The sequence below is a fragment of the Leopardus geoffroyi genome, chromosome E3, assembly GCF_018350155.1.
Source record: "Leopardus geoffroyi isolate Oge1 chromosome E3, O.geoffroyi_Oge1_pat1.0, whole genome shotgun sequence".
In the NCBI taxonomy this organism is placed as follows: domain Eukaryota; kingdom Metazoa; phylum Chordata; class Mammalia; order Carnivora; family Felidae; genus Leopardus; species Leopardus geoffroyi.
The window spans coordinates 40,507,259-40,531,081 of record NC_059340.1 but is presented as its reverse complement, the minus strand read 5'-3'; the positions used below and the strand labels follow the sequence as shown (position 1 = coordinate 40,531,081).

At 53.1% G+C, this 23,823-nt stretch overlaps 2 protein-coding genes across 6 annotated transcripts in view; both read left to right on the top strand.

The window, feature by feature from the left end:
* CRAMP1 (cramped chromatin regulator homolog 1) overlaps positions 1-5,197 on the top strand; it is a 57,917-nt gene extending 52,720 nt beyond the window's left edge. For all 3 annotated transcript variants that reach the window (XM_045462050.1, XM_045462049.1, XM_045462051.1), the window contains one exon: positions 1,307-5,197. In XM_045462050.1, the coding sequence (XP_045318006.1) occupies positions 1,307-1,471 (165 nt within the window). In that variant the 3' untranslated portion in view covers positions 1,472-5,197. The remainder of the gene's footprint in view (positions 1-1,306) is intronic.
* A 363-nt stretch (positions 5,198-5,560) lies between these two features.
* Positions 5,561-23,756, top strand: JPT2 (Jupiter microtubule associated homolog 2). 3 transcript variants are annotated; one of them, XM_045462063.1, is made up of 5 exons: positions 5,561-5,708; positions 12,164-12,312; positions 17,181-17,323; positions 20,093-20,141; positions 21,066-23,756. In XM_045462063.1, the coding sequence occupies exons 1-5, from the start codon at positions 5,665-5,667 to the stop codon at positions 21,251-21,253; spliced, it is 573 nt and encodes a 190-aa protein (XP_045318019.1). In that variant the 5' UTR covers positions 5,561-5,664; the 3' UTR covers positions 21,254-23,756. The 3 variants fall into 3 exon arrangements, with proteins under 3 accessions (XP_045318019.1, XP_045318020.1, XP_045318021.1); XM_045462064.1 differs by lacking the exon at positions 5,561-5,708 and adding an exon at positions 5,818-5,953; XM_045462065.1 differs by lacking the exon at positions 5,561-5,708 and adding an exon at positions 11,482-11,697.
* The last annotated feature ends 67 nt before the right edge of the window (positions 23,757-23,823 follow it).

The window sequence follows — 23,823 nt, the reverse complement described above, 5'->3', positions numbered from 1 at the left end:
AGCTCGGCAGTGTCTGGGGCTGTTAGAAGTGTAGACTCTTGGGCCCATCTTGGGTCCACCCCAGGCCCACCCCAGACCCACCCCAGGTTCATCCCAGGCACGTGCTAGACTGACCCCCGGTTCTTCCCAGGATCAGCCCGGGTTCATCCTAGGCCCTCTTCAGGCCCTTCTGATAAGATGTGAACAGAGGTGATGCCTGTGAGTTGTAGGCGGGAAATGTGGAGCCAGGCTGGCCCAGATTGACAATGATGAAGCTGATGGGGAACGTACATGGAGAAGAGAGACACGTCTATTTGCTTTACTTTTTTTTTTTTTTTTTTTTTTTTAATTTTTTTTTTTTTTTCTTTTTTTCAACGTTTTTTTAATTTATTTTTGGGACAGAGAGAGACAGAGCATGAACGGGGGAGGGGCAGAGAGAGAGGGAGACACAGGATCGGAAACAGGCTCCAGGCTCCGAGCCATCAGCCCAGAGCCTGACGCGGGGCTCGAACTCACGGACCGCAAGATCGTGACCTGGCTGAAGTCGGACGCTTAACCGACTGAGCCACCCAGGCGCCCCAACTTTACTTTTTGAAAACGAACTTTAATTTCTATGATATTTCTCGTGAAAAGTTTAAAGTTTACTTATTTAAGTAATGTTTTCATCGTATTGTGGGGCTTAAACTCATGACCCCAAGATCAGGAGTCACATACTCTTCCAACTGAGCTGGCCGGGCACCTCTCTCATAAAAAATTTAAAATTCGGGTTCCTACCATAGCTGTACTCAGAGTTTTCCAAAGCCTTCTCATTTGTTCACTGTGTCATGCAATTCATTGACAAATACTTACCTGGGGCCTACTCCATGCCAGGCACTGCTCTGGGCCCTGAGTGCACAAAAGCAACGCCCCTTGCAAAGGAGGCAGACGACACACACTGACGACCGAGTCTCCTGTGTTTGTGCCCAGGGCTCTGCTCTGCCCACGCTGGTCTTTGTCCCTGTTTTCCTTCCTTTGCCCTGTCCGCCAGCTTGCTCGTTTCTTCGAGAGCCAAAGCCTGTCTTCCCTCACGGTCTTTGCACTTCTTATTTCTTTCCTGGCCATGTGCTCCCCACCCCCGTGGCCGCTATCTCTGCTTCCGTCTCGTTTGCCTCGTTGCTTATTGATCGTCTCCCGTAAGTGTTGTGTGCTAGGAACTACCACTCTGATCCCAGCCGCCGGATAGCCTGGTTAGCTGTTGTGTCCCCATCACGGTGGCCATTCGCTTCCAGTCCAGCAGCCAGCCAGTCACCGGCTGACATGGTCTTCCCTTGTGTCGTCTGCCCCACAGGTTGTGGATTCCCAGCTGGTGTGCATGATGAATGAAAACAGCATCGATTACATATCTCGATTCAATGATTTGGCCCAAGAGCTAGCCATCGCCGACCCCAGCCGCCGAGAGGTCCTGTTTGATGGCAGTGGAGGTGGGCCCCCCGTCGGTGACCTGTCCCAGTGACCACACCTCGTCACTGGCAGGGCATCCTGGAGGCTGCAGAGGAGGGCTCACGTGGCTGGTGGTCCTCAACTGTGGTAGGTGTAGCCCTCTTCAGGCTAGAGAAAACACAAATCAAGCCCAGGCCCTCCAGAGGACGGTCCGAACAGAGGAACTTCTGCACCCCAGAACGCACAACACGCAGCAAGTCGTGTCCCAACGGGCAGAGGCCAGTGGTGGCGCGGGACACGAGGACGAATTCTCTGGAAGGGCCTATGTCAGCCGTGGCCATGGGGCTGGAGCAATTCCCTGCCGGCCATGAGGTCTCCTGTTAGGGTCAGCATAGCGACCACATTTCTGCCCACGCTTCTGCCTCAGTTGTTGTGTTCGATGTTCCAGTGGGCTTTCTTTCTGAGGGAAAGGAATGGGTGTGCCTTGGCGTAGTCGCTGGTCCCAGGGAGTTGCGGCCTCCCCATTCTCTGCAGGGATGCTTCCAGCCACCGCTGCTTTCTTTCTGCCAAACCTATGCACTCTTGGGTTGCTTTCTCTGCAGAGTGATGACAGGGAGGGACAGCAGGGCATGGCCTAGGCTCTGCCTCGTGGGGTCTCTACCCTTAGCAGACCCCTCAGAGGACTGTCGGATCACAGGGCGGCCTAAGGGGTGCCATCACCGCAGAAACCTAGAGGTTTGTTCTGACTCAATGGGAAGGAGGAAAGAATCCTGTTTTACACAGGTTGTGTGGACTTTTAGGAAAAAGTTCTGCTAAACTGGTTGGAAAAAAGTTTTGCTCGTGTTTTGAGAATTAGGAGATGTCAGAGAAGAGCAGAGTTTAATGGTTTCCTTCCTGTGTTCAAGTTTCTTCCTGGCGATCTGAGTCTCTTCTTGGTCAACTAAGATGTTCTCTCTCTGTTGGGACCACACTTGAGCCTTTGCCAACGAGCTCCTGATCTGCCGGCGTGCTGCTGTCTGGCACCTGACGGCTCGGGCCTCGTGGGGAGGGGTTTCTCTGCCTCAGCATCCCCTGACCCTTCCGTGGGCTTTCGCGCAGAGCCTCCCGGGCACACAGATTTCATCCTTCACGTTATTTCCACCCCGTGGCCTTCCGTCTCTCCTCTTCCCGCACGGGGAACGCAAGCAGAGGTCAGAACGCCTGGGTGTAGTCGGAGCACACAAAAACCACATCCCTCTGGTGTGCTCCCCGGCCCCGGTGACCATTTGGCATCGCTGCAGATGGTTCCGTGCCCGGTGTTCCCGCAGAGCGGAGCCAACAAGGCTCCTTTGCTTCTCGGCCTTGGGAGGCTCCACAGACAAAGCACCATGCGGCCGCATCCGTGGCGGCCGGGAGCCAGTGCTGTGGTGGTGTTCAGGTGAAACCTGCGTCCCGCCGTCCCACCTGCTGCTTCACCCTCCGCCCCGCAGCCAGGCTCTTTGGCTTCTGAAACCCGCCAGAACTGACCACCGTTTCTCTTTCCTCTTCCCGACTGGCAGCAGAATGGAGCGGCAGCCTCCCGGGCCAGCCCCGGCCCTCTACACGGGCTTCTCTCCCTGTCCGCTGTGAAGAGTTGAGGCAGCGTGAAAAGGGAGAAAAGGTCTTATACGACCAGAGGGGATGCTCCTGATCTCACCGTCTCAGCGGACGTATGTGGCCGCTACAGGCTGCGGGCAGGGTCGTTCCCCCCGAGCAGCGGAGGAGAGCAGGCAGTTGGGCTTCCGGGCAGTAGCCTCCTTCCCTCGTCTTAAGTGTCTCTCAGAGCTCTTGCCTATAAGGAGGTTTCCCTCTTTCGGGTCTGGGTCTGGGTCCAAATAGCACCAATAAAAGCCACTCTTCTGGACTCTTACAGAAAGTCCTAAAGCTCTGGGGATGTGTCAGAGAGGGACATGGCACCCCTTTAATAAAAGATACAGATGGTGTCAGTTGAACCACAGCTTCTTTAAACTAGCTTATGTGGTTTTGTGATCCATCCATCCGTTTCCTGGAATTAGCGCCCTGTTGAGGTGATAAGATCAGCACATCTGTCCCTGGGCATCTGGCTTTGTTAGGTCTTTAGTAGGTTAGGACACCAGACCAAGTTCAGGCCACTCATAACTTGCTTCTACTCCCACTGTCTGGGACCAGAGACACCAAGTAACATTATAGCACCGGTGCTGGGAGCAGTGCCTGGTGGCAGTGTGCACGTTGCCAGAGATGGTAGAAGGTCTTAAGCTGCTTTCCTTAGGGGACGCCCCGAGGCAGTCTGGTGGGTAGGGTGGCACAGGTTACTCAATGACACCTAAAAGGAGGAAAAGTAGGGATCTGGATCAGCTTTTGTAGGCCATTTAGTGTCTCCTTCCCTTGGGGGCTGGACCACAGACTCTCTGGAGTGTCATCCAGCTGGGAGGTGGGTTAATGAGGACAGTGGATGGATTCTTCTTACCTGTAATAAAGCTGACAACGATTTCCAGAGAATTCTGCCACTTCTGCAGCAACCAGACAGGTATAAATAAGCATTTGCTCGCCATGCTAAGGGGAAGTGGCGTCGTTAGCATTAAAAGGATGAGTGTGTTTTCTCCCAGCCTAAATGTATGTGTATAAAAATAAGCAGCTAATGTTCAGGGCTGGAATTTTCAAAAGACCCAAGCAGAGAAACTTCCCTCTTCCTTTATCTTCCTCTGCCTTCCCAACGAAAGTTGTCATCTCCGTGTGAACCTCTGGCTTTCTTTGTGCATTCGAGCACATTGTAAGACCAGGGCTGTTCCTCAGAAAATCCCTCCCGAGTCAGTCTACTGCTGTCTGGGATCTTTTTGCTGATTCATCTTCTTTAAAGATTGAGACGGGAGATAGCTGGTCTCCAGGGAGTTGGTGTGTTTGGGCCTTGATTCCTATGGTGACTATCCAGTGATGAGCATTACACTCTAGAAAATAGAGAGAGAAGTCGAAGCTGGAGGCCCCACATAGGATTGTTGGTGACATTTTCCTCATCTTTCCGTATCTCCTAGGTGTAGAGTACTTGCTCAGGGAGTGGGGATATTTGAAAACATTTCATCCATTGATCTACTTGCTTTCTCACATTTCCAACTTAGCATCAGAATCCTGGAAAGGGTGTCCTTTTCAGTTTGATAGCATCTTTGAACTTGACCACAGCATGGGATCCAAACTTGTGCAAAGAAAAGTTATGGAATAAAAGATTTTGGACACCAGTAGAGGAGGAAAGCAGCAGTTGTTTTTTTTTTTAAGACACTGAGATCTATCAAATGCATTTGTGAGAAAATAGGGCACCTTGTCTTATGAAAAAAAAGGAAGAAACCCACCGCAAACCTTTCCTGTCAGACCTCTCCGGACCCCGCAGTAATTTGTAACTCACGTTAAGTCTTGGAAGCACTACAGCAACCTGGACCCTTTGTTTTGTAACAGGATAGCTGACGCTAGAGCTATGGTCTGGGCCGCAGAACTTACCGCTGTTTCTTTTGATAATCGTTAAGCCATATCATCTAAGGTTTCGGCTTGTTTGAGATGTGAATTTGTTTTATAGATTATAAATATACATATACAGTGTATGTATAAAGCAGAATGCCTGTCCTTCCTGATTATTTTTTGTACCATATTGTAAATTATATTATTTATTCTTTACCAATTTTGGGAATAAAAGGTGTTTTGGTTATTTAATATAATAAACAAAACCTGTTAAACTTCTTATGTTTAAATTTCCAGTTCAACTTGTAAATCTGTTTTTATTATTGTGCATAAATACATACTAATACTTGATCTAATACTTCCCGAGTGAGCCTCTCCTTCGCGCGGTCTCCGAGTGACATCTTTGCAGCCCGGCTAGTGGGCGCTGGCCGCACGCCGGGCAGTCCCGCGCGCCTCCGGGGCGGGCGGCGGTCCCCGGCCCTGAGGCGCTTCCGGGGTGCGCGGCCCGCGCCTGCGCAAGGGGATCGGGCGGCCCTGGCGTCCGCTTCGGGTGGGGCTACGTGCCGCCCCTGTCGCCCTGCTGCCCAATGTCGGCGCCCGAGGCCTGAGCGGCATCTGTTCTCACCAATCGGCTGCGAGCGCGGCGTGGGCCTCGTCCAAGGCCTGTCCAGTGGGGCGGGGGCGGGGCCAGGCGTCGCTATTGGCTGCGGCGGCGTGACTGGCATTGGCGATATCTAATGGACTCCGGCGGGCGGACCTCGCGCTGCGTGGGGCCGGGCGGGAACGGCGGCACAGCGGGCCAGGAGGCGCCGGGCAGCGGGCGACATGTTCCAGGGCCTGGAGAGCGAGGGCAGCCGGGCCGGCTCCAGGTGCGTGGCGGGCGCGGCCACGTTGCGGGGCGCGGGTGACGGGTGACCTCACAGAGCCGAGGCCCCCTCTTCCCCGTCCGAGAGGCGGGCGCTCAGGCGGGACGCGTTCCCCGCGCCCGCTAGGGTCTCGGCGGAAGGCCCGAGGCGCGCCGCCCCTCGCGTCTCACCACGGGCCCGCGTTCCCTTCCGTGTCCGGCGCGCCCGGGGACGCTGGCCGAGCGGTGTGCTGCCTCGGGGCCGTGCCGGTGCGTACGGGGACCCGCCCTCCCGGACCCCGTGCTAGCGCCGGTGTGCGGTGGACGGGGCCGAGAGGTGGGGGGTCACCGTGGGTGTCCTTCTGGGTCCTGCATCCTGTGGGGCCGGGCGCTACTCTCCCCTAATCCCGCAGCCCCGTGGGGCCAGCCCACGCCCTCCCCTAATCCCGAGGGGCCGGGCGCTGCTTTTCCTAATCCTACAGCCCCATGTGGCGGGGCCCTGCCTTCCCCTAATCCCGCAGTTCCGAGGAGCCAGCTCCTGCCCTCCCCTGGTCCCGTAGCCCCCTCGGGCGGGGCCCCGCCCTCCCCTGGTCCCGCAGCCCCGTGGGGCCAGGCGCTGCCCTCGCCTGATCCCAGGGTCTTGTGGGGCCAGGCGCTGCCCTCCCCTGGTCCCATAGCCCTGTGAGTCCGGGAGCTGCCCTCCCCTGGTCCCGCAGCCCTTTGGCGCTGGGCTCTGCCCTCCCTTGGTCCCATAGCCCTGTGAGGCCGGGCGCTGCCCTCCCCTAATCCCGCAGCCCCGTGGGGCCAGACCCTGCCCTCCCCTGGTCCCATAGCCCTGTGAGGCCGGGTGCTACCCTCCCCTGATCCTGCAGCCCCTGCCCTTTCCTAATCCCGCAGACCCATGTGGTGGGGCCTTGCTCTCCCCTGGTCCCGCAGCCTTGTGGGGCCAGCCCCTGTCCTCTAATCCAGCAGACCCATGTGGCGGGTCCTGCCCTCCCCTGGTCCTGCAGCCCCGTGGGGCCAACCCCTGTGCCTTCCCCTAATCCCGCAGACCCATGTGGCGGGATTCTGCCCTCCCCTGGTCCCGCAGCCCCATTGGGCCAGGCGCTGCCCTCCCCTGATCCCAGGGCCTTGTGGGGCCAGGCGCTGCCCTCGCCTGATCCCAGGGCCTTGTGGGGCCAGGCGCTGCCCTCCCCTGATTCCGGGGCCTTGTGGGACCAGGCGCTGCCCTCCCCTAACCCTATAGCTTGGGAGCCAGGCAGTGTCTTCCCTGCCTTGCTGATGGAGAACCAGGCTTACTGCAAGTAGTAGAAGCAAATGACCAATTGTTGGGTTTCTGACCGGGCTTCAACATTCAGGAACACATGGCAAGCTTTCTTTTTAACTTGTAAACGCTGTGTGGGTATTAGAAGTCACATAGATTACAGTTGCCAGAGCTAGGGAGAAGGTCTGTCTTGGCACTGGAGGAGCCAGCTTGTACTGTAGAGTCGGTGGGGACGGGGGGGGGGGGGGGGGGGGGGGTTGTAGATGCCAACAAGTTCCTATTACCGTGAGCCTCTTCTGTGCCCCAGCCTTGACCTAAAAGTAGAAGGGAATATGTGTGTGTAGCAGCTGTTGAGATCGATACAGTGTAAATATTCCTTCAAAGAACCGCTTTGATTTGCTGAAACCCTGTACATCCCGGGGGAGTTAGGGCAGTCGTCACTTCTACACCTGACCAGGTAATTAGCTATCAATCCAGTCACATACGTCTAGATGTGTGCTGGCGGGGGCCAGAGGTTCATCCCGCAGTGCCCAGAATGCACCCATATTCTGGTGCTCAGGAACCACCGGGGAGCATCACTTGTGCCCGCTGGGTGGAGGCCCCTTCTAGCACTTTCTCATTTATGTCCTTGGGTCTGTCCCCTGTCATGCACGTGGCCTGGCACTGGATGCCCAATAAACGTTGGCGTTAACGAATAAACACCCTAACGCTGATGTCCTATGGACTTCTCGAGCTGCAGAGCCTCTGCTCTAAAGTATCAGTTCACACTTCCTTTGGAGAGGGTATTATGGACAGGAGACAATTTCTTGGAGAACGTTGAAGAAGGAAAAGCAGTCTTCTTGGTTGAATGATTCAATGTGATTGGAAGCTGCTGCCGGGATCGGTCACAAGTTTGGGTTTCCGCAGCCGTGTTAAAGGGATTGATTAGCCGGATGGGCCTTGTGAGGCTCATGTTTCTTGGGCTGTTGAGGGAGAGAGTCAAGTGGTGGCTGCAAGACCACCCGGCCAGGATTTCCTCCTTGAAGAGCCTACATCTTCTCCTCTCTTGCTAAGGGGTTATCTTGTGTTAAAGAGATTTTGAGCCATACAGGCGTCACACTCCAGCCAGCATTAGTCTGAGGTCATCCACCTAAGCTGTAAACTGTGCGTTTGGAAAGTCTTGTTACCGCTTCTCTCCAAGTCTGAGCAGTCCCCAGAAAGCTTTTCTGAAACCCGGACACGAGCTCTCGGAGGGAGGGTCAGGGGCACGGGTACCTGCCTCTGCCGGTACCGCCGTCCCCTTGAGCTTTATCTGTGGCTTTTCTTTGTCACGTGCCCTCTCGCTCCTCTTGTGTACTTGAATGCTTTTATGGGAATATATTGAGGGGTGAGACGAGAGAAAAAAGGTCATTGGATCGTGCCCCTCCTTTGGGAGTTCTGAACTCACCAGTATTCCCATCTGCCTCCCTGCAGTTAGTGTCCTAGTGATAACTACACCTGGTAGCAAGCCTCCTGGAGGCCACTCGGAGCCTTTGCCACGGGTGCTGTTTTTATCAGAATAACCTCTTTCACTCTCAGTCCCCTTATTTGAGATCCTGTTGGGCAGCCTGTGCGGTCTGCAGATCTGCTCCAAGGGTGGGCAGCCCTAGCGCCCACCCCACGCCTTGTGATGAAGATGTCACCACCCAGGTAGCTTGGTCAGTAGGCACAGCGATCTCTTGACTGCAGCATTCTGGGCTTCCTGTGCTCCCTTTGTTTTCAAAGTAAAATAAAATTCAGGAAGGTATATAGCATAATGTAATAAACACTATATTTCCACCACCCCAAATTAATATTTGGTCATTTCCAGTAACTCTGGCTTCCCTCCTTTGCCCCCGGGAGTACCCCTCCCACACAGAGACCACAGACTCGATTTGGGCCTTGCTTCCTCCACAGAGATCTTAAGTTCCAGTAAGACCCAGCGCTCAGTGGCATCGCTGATTGGGACAGTAGAGCCCCCTGCGCACGGCGCTGGCTTTCCCCACAAACAGAGCTGCTCCAGGCTCAGGACTTGCTCTTGCCATCTTTCCGTGCACAGGGTATGGTGCACGTGCCCAGGGACAGGCACTTGGGCCCCCGGATGAGCGAAGCAAGGGTGCAGCGCACAGGGGACCGGGAGATGACAAGGTTGTGGAGAGAGTCCTAAAGAGCTCTGAATCAGAAGGAATCCGCTTCAGATTAGAACAGGACCTGGGAGGTTGAAGGAAGAGCCATGTTTCAAGTAAACTCGTAAAATAGGAATTTGAACTCAGCTGAAGCCTTGATGATAAATTCAGTTCGGTTCTGAAGATTGCAGATCCCCATCCCATTTGTCAGCGAGATGGTTGTAGAGACCCGAGAATGTCTGGCCTGCTGTAGCCAGCCAGGAGTATGAGACTGGGCTGTGTGATCTATAAATGGTGTAGAAGTCAGATGGCCTTAGTGTGGTCGCCAACAAAGTAGGTGACCTGAGGTCTTATTAAGACCTTTTGTTTGTTTGTTTGTTTGTTTGTTTGTTTTAATTTTGAGAGAGCACAGGTGCAAGAGGGGGAGAGGTGGAGACAGAGGGAATCCCAAGCAGGTTCTGCCCTGTCACTGCAGAACCTGACCTTTTTTTTTTTTTTTAACATTTATTTTATTTTTTTATTTTTTTTTATTTTTTTTTTTCAACGTTTATTTATTTTTGGGACAGAGAGAGACAGAGCATGAACGGGGGAGGGGCAGAGAGAGAGGGAGACACAGAATCGGAAACAGTCTCCAGGCTCTGAGCCATCAGCCCCAGAGCCCGACGCGGGGCTCGAACTCACGGACCGCGAGATCGTGACCTGGCTGAAGTCGGATGCTTAACCGACTGCACCACCCAGGCGCCCCTAACATTTATTTATTTTTGAGACAGAGAGAGACAGAGCATGAACGGGGGAGGATCAGAGAGAGGGAGACACAGAATCTGAAACAGGCTCCAGGCTCTGAGCTGTCAGCACAGAGCCCGACGCGGGGCCCGAACTCACGGACCGCGAGATCATGACCTGAGCCGAAGTCGGCCGCTTAACCGACTGAGCCACCCAGGCGCCCCAGAACCTGACCTTACTAAGACCTTTCTGGGGTGCTTGGGTAGCTCAGTTGGTTAAGCATCCAACTTCGGCTCAGGTCATGATCTCACAGTCGGTGGGTTCAAGCCCTGCGTCGGTCTCTGTGCTGACAGCTCAGAGCCTGGAGCCTGCTTCAGATTCTGTGTCTCCTTCTCTCTCTGCTATTCCCCCACTCATGCTCTATCTTGCTCTGTCCCTCAAAAATAAATAAATGTTAGAAACAAAAAATTTTTTTAACTTCCTAATTTAAATCTCGTTACTGGTTTTCTTTTTTCCTTTTTTTTTTTTTTTCTCTCAAATGAAAGTAACTTTTTTCCCTTCACCAAGTCATTAAGGAAATACTAACTGCTGAGTAGGTATCCACCTTCCCCACCCTCCCAGGCAGCCAGGGATTCGGCACCGGCACCGTGTGGAAGGCCTGCTGGCGCGTGGTATAGCACGGCTTGCCCGTGGAGTGTGTCTGGGTCCCAGCTGGCACGTCATCTGCCCTGTATAAAGCAGAGGGGTACTTTTCTGCAGTCCTGCTTTACAGCCAGAGAGAGTCTGAGAACTACTCCCTTCGCTTTAAATTATAGTCCATGGTCAGCTCCCTTTCTAGCTCTTTATTTTTTTTTTTAATTTTTTTAATGTTTATTTATTTTAGAGGCAGAGTGCGAGTGGAGGAGGGGCAGAGAGAGAGGGAGACACAGCCATCAGCACAGAGCCCGACGTGGGGCTTGAACCCACAAACCGCAAGATCATGACCTGAGCCAGTCAGATGCTTAACCAACTGGCACCCCTCCCTTTCTAGCTCTTTTAAGGAAACAAAAAGCATTTTAAGTGTCTTTTTTTTTTTTTTTTTTTTTTTTCTTGTGACCTAAGTCATGCGCAGTGCCTGCAAAGCCTCATGCATTTCACGTGGTTTCGAGCTCTGAGTTTCCTTCAGTTTCCCCCTGTCTGTAGCATGGTCCGGTTGCCCAGGACTAGTGAAGGCACACAGGCCGCTCCCCGGTTTCAAAGTCCGTTTCAATAGTGCCTTCTCACCTTTAAAATGCATTTTTAAGATCTTTGTACGTGTTCTGCAAAGATGCACACGAACTCGGTGCGCCACTGCTCTACTGACGTGGTTTGAAGCTCTGGGGGAGTCCAGGCGGAGCTTTGTGAAAGTTTCTTAACTCTTCAGTTACCGCAATAAAAAGTGACTCGAGGTCCCGGTCTTCCCCTTCATAAATGTTTCCTGAAAGCCTCCAAATGATGCAGGCTGTTTTCTCACCGGTGGAGACTTGGGGTAGATGCTGCGGTTTGGGGGGCGGGGGGGGGTGCCTGAGTGGTCACGTGGTGTCTGTGTGCTGAGGTGAAGCCAGCAGTTGTGCTGGTGGGTGTGTCCTCCGATCTCTCTGATCGGCGTTCTATTGATTTTACCGGACTTAGGACCCGAGATGATTACTCTAGTGCGGACTGCGCAGATCAGTCCTGACCCTCATTTCTTCTAGAGGCCTTTAACAGAGGCCTGAGGCTGTAGTCTGCACTCTAGACCCAGACTGCTTGGGCCTGCCTTCCGGTTCTGCTCCTTCCCACACGACCTTTCTTGTGACTTTTCTCTGTCTCTGATGCACCGTCTGTGAAAATACTGCCTGCCTTAGAGGGTTTGTTGCGTGCGCTCCTTGGAACAGTTGACGGAAATAGTAAGTACTTCACAAATGTCAGCTACGATATTAAACACTACTGAATGCGTTTGTGGCATTAAATTTTTAATTTTTTTAATTTAATTCTGTAAGGAATTTCTACAATCTCTACACCCCACATGGGGCTTGAACTAACGACCCTAAGAGCAAGAGTCACACGCTCCACCGACTGAGCCAGCCAGGCACCCCAGTTGTGTTTGTAGTATTGTGTACTCTTGTGTACTAATTAAAATTAGCATTAAATTCTACTGAATGTGGCTGTCACTTTGTGTTAGGGAAATTAATTTTACTTACCACAGGGTCACAATAATTTGCAAGTGTACCATTTCTAGAGGGGCTAGTGTCAAATCATTGCAATTTTTTTCTTAGACATCAGAAGGTGTGTCTGTCCTGTGTGGTTACGCCGTACTGCCTGAATGGTGATGTCCAGGGCCATCAGTGACTCACACTCCCTCTGTGCTTGTAGGGCCATGAAGCCCCCGGGAGGAGAGGCCAGCAATCTCTTTGGAAGTCCAGAAGAAGCTGCTCCTTCAAGCAGGCCCAATAGGATGGCGTCTAATATTTTTGGACCAACTGAAGAGCCTCAGAACATACCTAAGAGGACCAATCCCCCAGGTAGGGCCTTTGTGAGCCATTAATCCTTCTGCCTCTGTCTGTTCTGTTCTATGCTGCTCTTTTGATAACATTTTTTCTTTGTGCTGACCCCTCCCTTTTTCAAAAAATGTTTTTAATGTTTGTTTATGTTTGAAGAAGAGAGAGAGACAGAGTGTGAGTAGGGGAGGGGCAGAGAGAGAGGGAGATACAGAATCCGAAGCAGGCTCTGGGCTCTGAGCTGTCAGCATAGAGCCCAATGTGGGGCTGTATGTAACCCATGAACCGTGGGATCATGACCTGAGCCAAAGTCAGATGCTTAACCGACTGAGCCCCCTGGGCGCCCCTGGAATGTATGGACAGTTTTATCCTGACTTCTGCTTTTTGTCTGACGGTGGCTCAGTCATTCTTGAATCCTCCTTCCTCTGACCACAGACCTTGGCTGAATCCAGGCCCTGAGGATGCAGAGGAGACGAAGGGGTTCGGTTCCCACCAAGGGAGGCTCTCCCAGTCGTTTGAAGGGCCCCTTGTGATTTCAGAAATTATGTGCAGTTTAGGCATTTAAACATTTTTCTTAGGGAGAATATTTATATAATAGATATTATATGTTTATTTTTGAGAGAAAGAGCATGAGCACATGCACAAGTAGGGGAGGGGCAGAGAGAGTCCCAAGCAGGCCCCGTGCTGTCCGTGCAAAGCCTGATGTGGGGCTCGAGCTCAGGAACCGTGAGATCGTGACCTGAGCTACCAGGCACCCCTAGGGAGAGCATTTTAATCCGATTGTCAATGGGATAGAAGCTCTGAAAAGGGTGACTCGGTCCATATAACGCTTTACCGTTTGGCCCACCTTGCAGTAGTCACAATGAGACAGTCTCAGAAAAATGTTTTTTGGCCGATAGACTATCCGGTTGAATGACCACGGTGATAGTTACCTGTATCCTGGGGAGAATAACATTTGTTCGTCAGTGAAGATCTGAGAGGCCGGACCCAGATGGCAGACGCTGCGGAAGCGAGGCTCGAACGGCTCCCCACGCCGCTGCAGCCCTGCTGCACGTGTTTCTTTACCAAACCCTAGAGGAACGGCTAGTACTGTGCTTGGTTGGTGGTTTTCTTATGGCGAGGGAGGGCGGAGGGTTAAAGTTCTGGGTGGAGCAGAAGAAGCAGGAGTTCTTCCAAGGGAGCAACGTTCTCCTCGTATCTGGCGTACAGGTGTGGGCCGGAGGGGTCAGCCCTGCACTTCCTGTGTGTCAGCGATAGCCGTGTAGGTCACCGTATGTGCCTCTTGCGCCTACGACTGGCCGCTGGCTCGGCAGGGTGTCTGGGGCTGCCCCTGGGGTGGCGAGTTCCCTGGGAAGCATGGCGGTGCTGCTTTGCACACCCTCCGGTGATTCCCCAGTGGGCAGCCCGGGCCCCTCCTGGCTGGAGAGAGGGAGAGAGAGGGAGACAGGAGAGCCTCTGTGTGGTGTGTGGTCCCAAGATGTGGCCACAGCTGCCGGAACTCACTCCCTGGGCTGGGTTCCTGCCCGGACCTCGTGGTCCTCGTTTGGGGCCTGTTTTCGGTCCTGCCAGGTGCTCTTTGGAAACCATCTGTGTGCAACTCTCAAGGGAAGCCCGAAAGGGAAGCGTGCCAGCGTGCCCCACCCCGCAGACCTAAGCCCCTGCCCACGTGTCCGGGGCGGAGGGTGTGACTTAGCTCGGGATCGTCCCTGAGGGCTCACCGGCGGCGTGGTCGGGCCTAGTGCTCACTGACCCTTCACGCGTGGGCTCTGCTGGCTGTCCGGCTCACATCTCCCACGGCTTGTCCTCCGGTTCTAACAACAGGGACCGGATATTTTTCAGGGATTGTGCTCGGTGCTTTGTCTCAACACCCCTAGGAGGTTGGGGGGGGGGGCGGGGTTCTTTACAGAGAGTGAAACAGGCTCAGGGGGTTCCCTGCAGCATCTGGACCTCACACCTCACCAGGGGCGGAACTAGCCCTCAGATGGCACTTTTCTGGACTCCAGTGCGCGTGGTCTGAACTTACCACCTGGAAAACCAGTGGTGATAGTGTCTAGAAATGGAATTGCGGGATCATTTAAAGTTGCCCCCCATGTCGGCCACCCCGTGTGCCGCACGTGCTCCCCACCCTGCCGACACCGTGTCTGTCTTACGCACTTGGATTCTTCAAAGAGCGCACCTTGACTTTATCTTCCTTCGGTTATGAGTGCATCGAGCACCTTTCCTTCCTCAGAGCTGAATTCATCGCCCAGGTAAATGTCAACCGGCAGACACGCAGGCTGACCCCTCATAAAGGGCAGGAACGGAGCTGTACTGTGTAGGGCTGGACCTACACGCAGGAGCAACACACCGACAATGCCACGGTCTCCACAAAACTCAGGCGTGTGGTGACCTGGGGTGGGGGAGACACGCAGGCTTCTGGGAGCTGGTCGTGCTCTGTACGCTTCGGCCGGCGGTGACCTGGGTGTTGGCTGTGTCGTTATTTGAGACAATTATGTCTTAGGAGATTTTCAGTTACATTTTATAATTTAAAAAAATTTTGGAGGCACCTGGGTGGCTCAGTTGAGCATCCAGCTTCGGGCTCAGGTCCTGATCTAGAGGTGCGTGAGTTCGAGCCCTGTGTCAGGCTCTGTGCGTCAGTGTGAAGCCTGCTTCAGAACCTGCTTCGTATCCTCTGTCTCCCTCTCTCTGCCCTTCTGCCAGTCATGTGCTCTTAAAAAAGTAAAACATTAAAAAAAGGTTTTTTTCCTAAATGATCAGTGTCTTTAGCCAAAAACTTCAACTTGAGTTACTTTGGTTTGTCTTTCTGAGAGGGAGAGCCAGCACATGCGTGCACGTGGGGGGAGGGCAGGGAGAGGGAGAGGGAGACAGAGAATCGATCCTAAGCGAGCTCCACGCCCAGCGCAGAGCCCAAAGCAGGGCTCAATCTCAGAACCGTGCGTGAGATCGTGACCTGAGCCCAACGCTTAACCGACTGAGCCATTCAGGTGCCCCCAAATTGAGTTACTTTTATGTTCCATTTTTTTTAAAAGCTGAGTGCACATTTTTTAAAGAATTTAATTAAGGCTTTGTAGCACAACCAGAAACAACACAGTATGGGACGACCTTCAGCAGTACTTTTCTCCACTTTGTGGTGGAGACGCTTTTGCTGACCGTAGCTCAGCAGCATCACTGGGGATCCCTGAGGGCTCATCTGCCTGGTCCCGCTCTGCCCCCTCCACTCGCTGCCCCCTCACCGGCCGCCCTAGGTCGGTCCTCTTGCTACGTATCGCCTCCTGACAGTTGACACACAAGGCCAGAGGGTTGGAGCCACTTGTCCAGGCTCAGTTGGCAAGTGGCTGTTCAGGAGCTCCCCCCGCAGTCCAGTGCTGTGCTGTGCCATGCTGTGCTGGCTTCCCCAGTGCAGGGCCTGGGAGGGCAAGGTGTGTGGACGCCCCAAGGTGACACGAGCATGCGCCCGCTTCCTGCACAGGCGGCCCCGGGACACTGGCATCCCAGCAGCCGCTCTGGGTCACCATCCACTTTGGCGGTGGAGCCCATCCCCTGGGAGCCCACGGGCCTGCGTGCTCGTGTTTCTCCGCGTCAGCCGTGCGTGTTACGAGAGCCAAGCGGGGACTGCTTGCCACGTGGTTTCTTAAACAGTAGGCAAAGCTCAGCGCTGCGAAAAATGACATGATAAGCAGTCGTGAGTCCTGCACCCCGTCCATCCCGTGTCCTGTGTGCACACGGCCCCCCGGGGCGGGGTGGGGGGACGTGGAGTAACCACTTTGTTGATTCAGATACAAGTGAATATACGCTGTACGGAACGTTGTGTGCCTTTTGTCGCTGAGCGGTATATACATCCAGGAGATGTTTTGTTATCGGTACGTAGACAACACAGCGAACGCTCTGGAGCATTTGTGTCCCCGGCATCCTTCTAAGCATGTGATGTCTGAGCTACAGTGAGGCATTGAATCCGCTCACAGCGCTGTGAGCAAGGTCCTTTCATTCTGCAGTTGAGGATTTGCGGGCACAGAAAGGCCAAGTAATTTGTGTGTGGTCACCTAGCTAGTTAGTGGGATGCATCTTTTTTCCTCTTGTGAGATTTTAAGGTACATCCTTGGTACATGAGGGCCGTGACTGTGACAGCCCTCCCCCCTCCCGCCCCCCCCCCCCGCCCCCGCGTGCCGAGAGGAGCTGGCATCTGTGGAGTGAAGAGACGGCCAGCTGGCATTGTGTGACAGCCATCTCTGCTTCACGGAGGCTTTTGGGCGTTGACTTTGGTGTCTGGCCAGAGTCATCAGCTGTGAAAAGTTAGGCATTAGATGCATATCTTCATTATGGCTCATCAAGTCACTTACCTGTACTGCAAGGCGTTCTGTGTCTGAAATTTGCTGACACCTGTAGTTGTCACTGGGCGTTCTGGCCAGAATGAGGCCACAAGAATGACTGATCTGTGTTATTTTCCAGATTACAGGTCTGCCTTGAATATGACTTGTTGTTAAATTCATTTATGTCTGTCTGACCTAAAAGTGCAACAGCTATTTGCTTTTAACATAAAGGACTTTTCACGGGTTTAATGAAGAAGACTGTTCAACAGACAACACACCAAGTTCAAAGTTAAGGAAATTTTAGTAGATGGGAAGTGGTGTTTTATGCCACCTTACCGTCTTGTCTCTAGAGGCCAGCCCGGTTCAGCTTCCAGAAATGAAGGTCCCAGAAGGCCCCCAAAAAAGCAGGTCTGACATAGGGCTTTAGGGACCCTCATCAACCCAATCACCCCACCCTTGTTGGCCTAAACCAGGGACTGGCATTGAAGTGTCCCTAGGAGGAGAGGTCTCTGAAGTAATGAACGTCGAGGATGGGACCAGATGGATGTTGTGGGTTTGCTCACTGTTGTGTAATTGTTTCTACAGGGGGGAAAGGAAGCGGTATCTTTGACGAATCCACGCCGGTGCAGACGCGACAACGTCTCAACCCACCCGGTGGGAAGACCAGTGATATCTTTGGGTCCCCAGTTGCTGCTACGTCGCCTTCAGCACACCCAAACAAACCCAAGGTATGGGCTAAGTCAGGTAGCACACGTGAAAGTAGGAAAAACAAAAAGGCTCTGAGGCAGGTGTGGTGTGTGAGGGGGAGGAGGCAAGGTGGCTGACGTTGGTTTTCCTGAGTGCGGTCGCTAGTCACAGGGTTTCCCATCTCCCCTGAATCACGGAGACTACACGCCAGCCTCGTGATGACTGTAGCCTGGGAAGCTGGTCTCGTGTGCCGATGGGCGACCTGGGCGACTGTCCTTCCCTGCAGGTGCTAGTGGTCACCGGGAGCACAGCAGCCCCATTAGATTAAACTTGCTCCGGCGTTTCGAATTCATGGGCTCATAATCATACTTAGAAAAGTCTACTTGTTGCTGGGAGAGTGCCGGAGGACAGAATGTACCATGTGCCAGCATTCCCGCGTGAGCCGCACCTCAGGGTGGCTGCTGTGGAGGGAGTTTTCCTTTTATAGGAGTACTCAGCCCAAAATGAGGAAGGAATAACAATTCAAATATCACCATTTTGCCAACTTGTAATGAAACTGTGGATCTCGGCGATGAGCATCTGTGGCTGACATCATGTGGGGGATAAGCTTAGGAATCCCCCGGGCTTACACCACAACATCACAAGACGGGACCACCAGAAATTACAGGCTGTTCCTTTTGATAGAACATCATAGACCACCTTTGAATTCTTGTCAAAAAATCGAGGCCGAGTCAGACCGAACTTCACATTAACTGATACCACAGGGATTCAGGCAGAGTAATGCAAAATAGAGGGTTCTACGTAGCAGTCACAGGAAGCCAGTCAGTAATCACGACGGTTAAAAAGAGATTGAACAGGGGCGCCTGGGTGGCGCAGTCGGTTGAGCGTCCGGCTTCAGCCAGGTCACGATCTCGCGGTCCCTGAGTTCGAGCCCCGCGTCGGGCTCTGGGCTGATGGCTCGGAGCCTGGAGCCTGTTTCCGATTCTGTGTCTCCCTCTCTCTCTGCCCCTCCCCCGTTCATGCTCTGTCTCTCTCTGTCCCAAAAATAAATAAACGTTGAAAAAAAAAAATGAGAATGGGGGTGCCTGGGTGGCTCAGCCAGTTGAGCATCCGACTCTTGATTCTGGTTCACGTCATGATCTCATGGTTCCAGAGTTCAAGCCCCGTGTCGGGCTCCTTGCTGACAGTGTGGATCCCGCTTGGGATTCTCTCTCACTCACTCTCTCTCTGTGCCCCCCCCCCCCCACAAATAAATAAATAAACGTTAAAAAAAAATTAAAAGAATACAATTCCTATCAAAGTCCCAACCACGTTGTTTGGTTTGGTTTTGCTTTTTGTTTGTAAAAAAGGGAAAGACCCACCCTAAAATTCACAGGGAATCTCAAGGAATGCCGAGTAGCCGGACAGCTTGACAAAGAACAAAGATGGATGGCTCTCACTTCCCAGTCTCAGAACTCGGTACAAAGTTCCATTCGTCCAAACAGTGTGGTGCTGGCCTAAGGACATAGAGACCGTGGAGTAGCACGGAGAGCTGAGAAATAGACCCTCACGTGCAGGTTTAATTGGTACTTGTACAAGGGCGCCTGGATCATTTCGATGGGGGAGGACAGTCTCTTCTGCCAGGACAACTGGATATGCGCGTGCCAGAGAGTGGAGGCGGACTCCTAGCTTACACTGTGTATAGATATGAACTAAAAATGGATCAAAGATCGAAATTTAAGGGTTAAAGCAGTAAGATTCTTAGAAGAAAACATAGGGACGATTCTCCACGATCTTTTTGTGCTTTGTTTTGTTGTGTCTGTTACGATTTCATTTTAAAATAATGTGCACCCAACGTGCGGCTCGAGTTCATGACCGAGACCCCCAAGAGCTCTTCTGACGGAGCTGGCCGGGTGCCTGATCAGTGTTTGCGTGGTTTTGGCAGTGGTTTCATAAACGTGACACTAAACACGGGGAACAAAATTTCAAGTAAGTACATTGGATTTCATTAAAACTGAAAACTTTCGGGGCGCCTGGCTGGCTCTGTCAGTAGGAGTGTGTGACTCTTGATCTCAGGGTCATGAGTTCAAGCCCCACGTTGGCTGTAGAGATTGCTTAAAAATCTTTAAAAGAAACTTTTTAGACTTAAGTGCATCAAAAGACACTGTTAGGAAAATGAAAAGACAGCCCATAGAGCAGGAGAGATCGTTTGCATTGCAAATCCTGTCATCGGATAGCAGTTTATTCTCAGGAATACATAAAGAACTTCCGAAACTCAGCCACAGAAAGACAGTCTGATTCAAAAATGGGCAAAGGACTTGACTGGACATTTCCCCCAAAGAAGATCTACAAGTAAGCACATAAAGACATGCTCAGCAGGGGCGCCCTGGGGGCCCAGTCGGTTAGGCGTCCGACTCTTCATTTTGGCTCAGGTCAGGATCTGTTTGTGATAGGAAGGCCCACGTTAGGCTCTATGCTAGTGCAGAGCCTGCTTGGGATTCTCTCTCTACCCCTCTCTCCTGCCCCTTCCCTGCTTGCGCTCACATGCGCATGTGGTCTCTCTCAGAATAAATTAGAGGGAAAAAAAGGCGCTCACCATCGCAGTTGGAAGTGTGGCTGAGCCCCAGACGGCAGAGAGCTCACGTCTCTGTCGCTGCAGTATGTTACGTGGGGGTTTGTGTCACCGTCCGTGGGTAAAATTCTCCACAGTGAAAACATTTTTAAAAGTTAAAAGTAAATAAACCCGTCTGTGCTCCGATTTGTATCATACATTTGAAGGTGGGTAAAATGTTTCTGAATCACGTGTTGACCTGCGTTTTGCCTTGTTGCAGGACCACGTGTTCTTGTGCGAAGGAGAAGACCCAAAGTCGGCCCCTAAAGGTGAGCTGCTGTTTCCTGTCCCTCCCCTGAGTGTGCTCGCTCTGGGAGAGTTGCTGGTGTGTCCCCAGGGGATTAGGGAACATTCCATGCCCCTTCCGGCCTGCTGACAAAAACGGGCAAGGTCGTGTTTGTTGCTGAGAGGATGTGTATGTAGTATTTGAAGAAAGCCAGGGACGTGGGCTCAGTTGGGTGGGTGAAAACTTCCCAGTGGGCCGCCATGGGCCTTTCTTCACTTCTTGTCATTGGTGGTCGGCCTACGTCTAAGACTGGGGGTCCCCTTCTAGAAGCTGATGTCATGTAGTGAAGGGCAGGGATCTGAAGCCTCGAATGGACGTATGACCGAGGGTAGCGCAGGCAGCACTGAGGCAGAAGAGAAGCGCACAGGGGACAGCAAGACCGGTGGAGTGGGAAGGGGGGGGACCGTGGGGCCCGTGTGTGGCGGGGAGAGCTGCCCCGCTGGCAAGTGTGTGCCAGCCTGTGCCTCGCCCTCCCAGCTGGCTGTGCTGAGAGTCACCACTCCCCCGATGGGGAACCAAGATAAACGGGAGTCCCTTCATCTAGAAAGGCTGAGTGACTGTCCACAAGCCTTGCCTCACCTTGCTGGATCCCTCTCTTCCTCGTCATGCTCAAGTTGAGAAAGCTTGTTATTTGTTCTTGACGTGGAAGAAAGGGGAATGGGGTCCAAAAAGCAGTGTAAAGGAATAATTAACTTAAGGAATTTTCCAAAGAGTTTATGGTATGAAGCCCTGGTTCAAGAATGCCCTCTGCTAATCGGTATGTGTTCTTGGGACAAGACAGAAGCCTTGCTCTGTGCTCGTTATGGTGTGCCCTTGGCGGCTGGTCTGTGCCAGTCTTTATGTGGAGCTCGCCTGTCTGGTTGCTGGGCCGCCTCTAACGGGATGGCATGCTGACTTTGTCCCACAGCTGCAGCCAGCACCTCGCCAGGAGAAGAGCTGGGGCAGAAGGGCGGCCCTGGAGACGCAGGCCGCACCCAGCAGCCTGTGCCCATGCCCACAGCTGACAGCCACGAGCCCAGGTTGGGCCCCCGCCCTCGTTCTCACAACAAAGTCCTGAACCCGCCTGGAGGCAAATCCAGTATCTCCTTCTACTAAGAGGGGCTGCCGCTTCCCCTGTAGCCAGACAAAACACCGGAGAGATAGGATTTCAAATACTGTAGTCTTGTAGCCCAAAGGAGCCGGGTGGGGAGAGGGTCTGTTGTGTATCTGAAGCCGCAGCTCGGGCACGTGGCCATCCCAGAGCCGCGGAGGACCTCACCTTCCAGACTGCCGGGAGACCTGTCTTGGTGGGTAGAAGACAGGACTTGCTTGTAACTGCAGACGTGACGGGGCTCTGCGAGGGGCGCGGGGGCCAGTGGGGCCGGGCCGCGGTGAGTCCTGGTGGCATGGGGTTGCCCTCGGCCTTGCCGCACTGGCACTCTGCTGGCCGGCCGGGGGTCCAGAAATCACTAACACGGCAGCAGAGTTTAAATTTAAAGCCTTGGCAAGAAAATCAAAAACAACATGTGTGTTGCCGTGGGATACGGGAGCAAGGTGTTGGCCAGAACACTACGGGCGGGGACTGGTGGGGGTGGGGTCTTTGGGTGGCTGGCCCCTCAGATCCTCACCCCGTTGACCGCAGGACGGTTCCCGTGCCTGCCGCTGTGGCCCCCCGGTGCCTCCTTTGCCATCAGCCCCAGCGTGTGGCTCCGCACATTTCCTGACACGTCAGTTGCTTGTGTTCGGCAGCTGTCAGCAGAAACCAAAAAGTCGTTCTCAGTCTCACGCTTCGCGGCAGCATTTTGAGGTGCTCCGTGTCTGCCATCCAGACGCTTGGCCATGCGCAGGCTGGTTTCACTGTGATTTGTCCCCTCTTTCCCTCAGCGGCCTCCATGCTAGGTCCGTGCCCATCACCAGCCAGGCGGACAGACCCCTTCTCAAGTCAGATCTTCCTGTTGGCCAGCCCCCCTGACTTCTGCAGCTTTAAAACTGTCCACATGCATCCAGACAGCGGGTTACTTAAATCCTTCCTACATCTTTAGTCCTGTTGACGGTGGGAGGAAGCAGTGCTCCTGAACCTTGGGTTCTTAGGTTTGAATCTTTAATAATATCTAAAGAGCTATTATAAAATCCCAGCTTTACATAAATGACTGTGGACGCTGATCTGTTTCTGACACCTTTCTAGGAAAAAGTCACTTGCTCAGGTAGAGTAAAGAGGAAGCAAAGTTTGCTTAGCTGCTCTTTATAAAGCTTTGCAGAACCTCCGGACCGTGTTCAGTTTCCAGAGGAGACCTGGAGACCTGGGGCCAGAAGATGAAATGGTTCGATGGCGAAGTCTCAACTGGCCAATTCCTGCTACTCGCCAGCTGAGATAACGGGCTGGCCGGAGTCCTGTCGCTCTGATCTGTCGGGCGAAGGCTTCTCCCGCCTGCCCCTACAGGGCTACTTTCTCTGTTCTTAGGCTCACTCACATTGGACCAACAGCTCACAGGGGACGGGGTTTGGGTGGGGGTACCTGTCAGTACGAGTGCCTACAAAGCTAGTGCCGTGTGCTAAAAACACCTGCATCCTTATCACAGTGTAGAAAACCAATGACGCTGGGTTCGGTCGCACCCACCGTGGCCTAGACACCGAAGTGCCTGCGGGAGCCACCTGCCGAGCTCCACTCTTAGACCTGGTGCACGTGACTTTGTCAACCAAAGACCGTTTTCCCCCTTTCAACTGCCCTGTGCTCTCTGGAGCCAAGAAACTCATTCCATGCAACTCTTCCTGTCTCGTGCAAGTACTTCCTGTCTCCACCTTTCAAATGGCCATTTATAGGAAAGTTGGTTGGAACTCGGAGCATCTTCCCCCCCCCCCCCATTAAAAAATGTCATAAATGGTGCTTAGGGCTTAAGCCCAAACACACGTTAACGTGCTTAACACAGTGTTCTCGTGGTAGAAATGAAGTACCATTTATGACTCTGTCTTGTGGTTTTCAGTGTGCAAGAAACTGATTTGTGAATTCCAAATTGGTTTGCCAGGAACCCTGATACCGTAGTGCTGGCCCCTGTGGCTTCACCCCTGCCCTCGCTGCCCACCCAGCGAGAGGAAGCAAGGAGGAGCTCTCTACTTCTGTCCACCGGCAGGGATCTCAGGCACAGATGGGGGGGTAGGGGTGGCAATGGAGGGAAACCAGAACTGTAGCCAGAGCCTCTGTGCAGTGGAGACAGACGCGCTGCCTTTGATCTCCATCCTTCCCTCCCCGGGGCCGCAGAAACAAGTTTAGGGTGCCTGGTGGTCTGGTCACTGGGAGGAGCAGGAGAGGCCTTTCTGCTCCTGTGAGCTGGTGGGGTGGCCATTCCTATGTGGAAAATGCTCTGTAACTGGGGACTGCCTGTATTTGGAAGATTCATTAACTCAGCATCCTGTTTTCAATCTCTAAGCTGCGTTGAGAAGTTATGTCTGTATTTTTATTAAGCCTTAAAATTTTTTTTATGTGCATTTGGTGCCAACTTTTTTCTAGAGCTGTATCAAAAACGAGAAGTCTGTACTCACAGCACAATGTAGTTTTGATAGGGGCATCTTGTTACAAAGCAGGACTGGGTATACACGTTGAATTAAACTTCGCAATCACGTACTCGAAGTCTGGGTCAGTCTTTTGTGTGCATGTTCACATGTGCTTCTCAGCATCCGTTTCCCGAAAT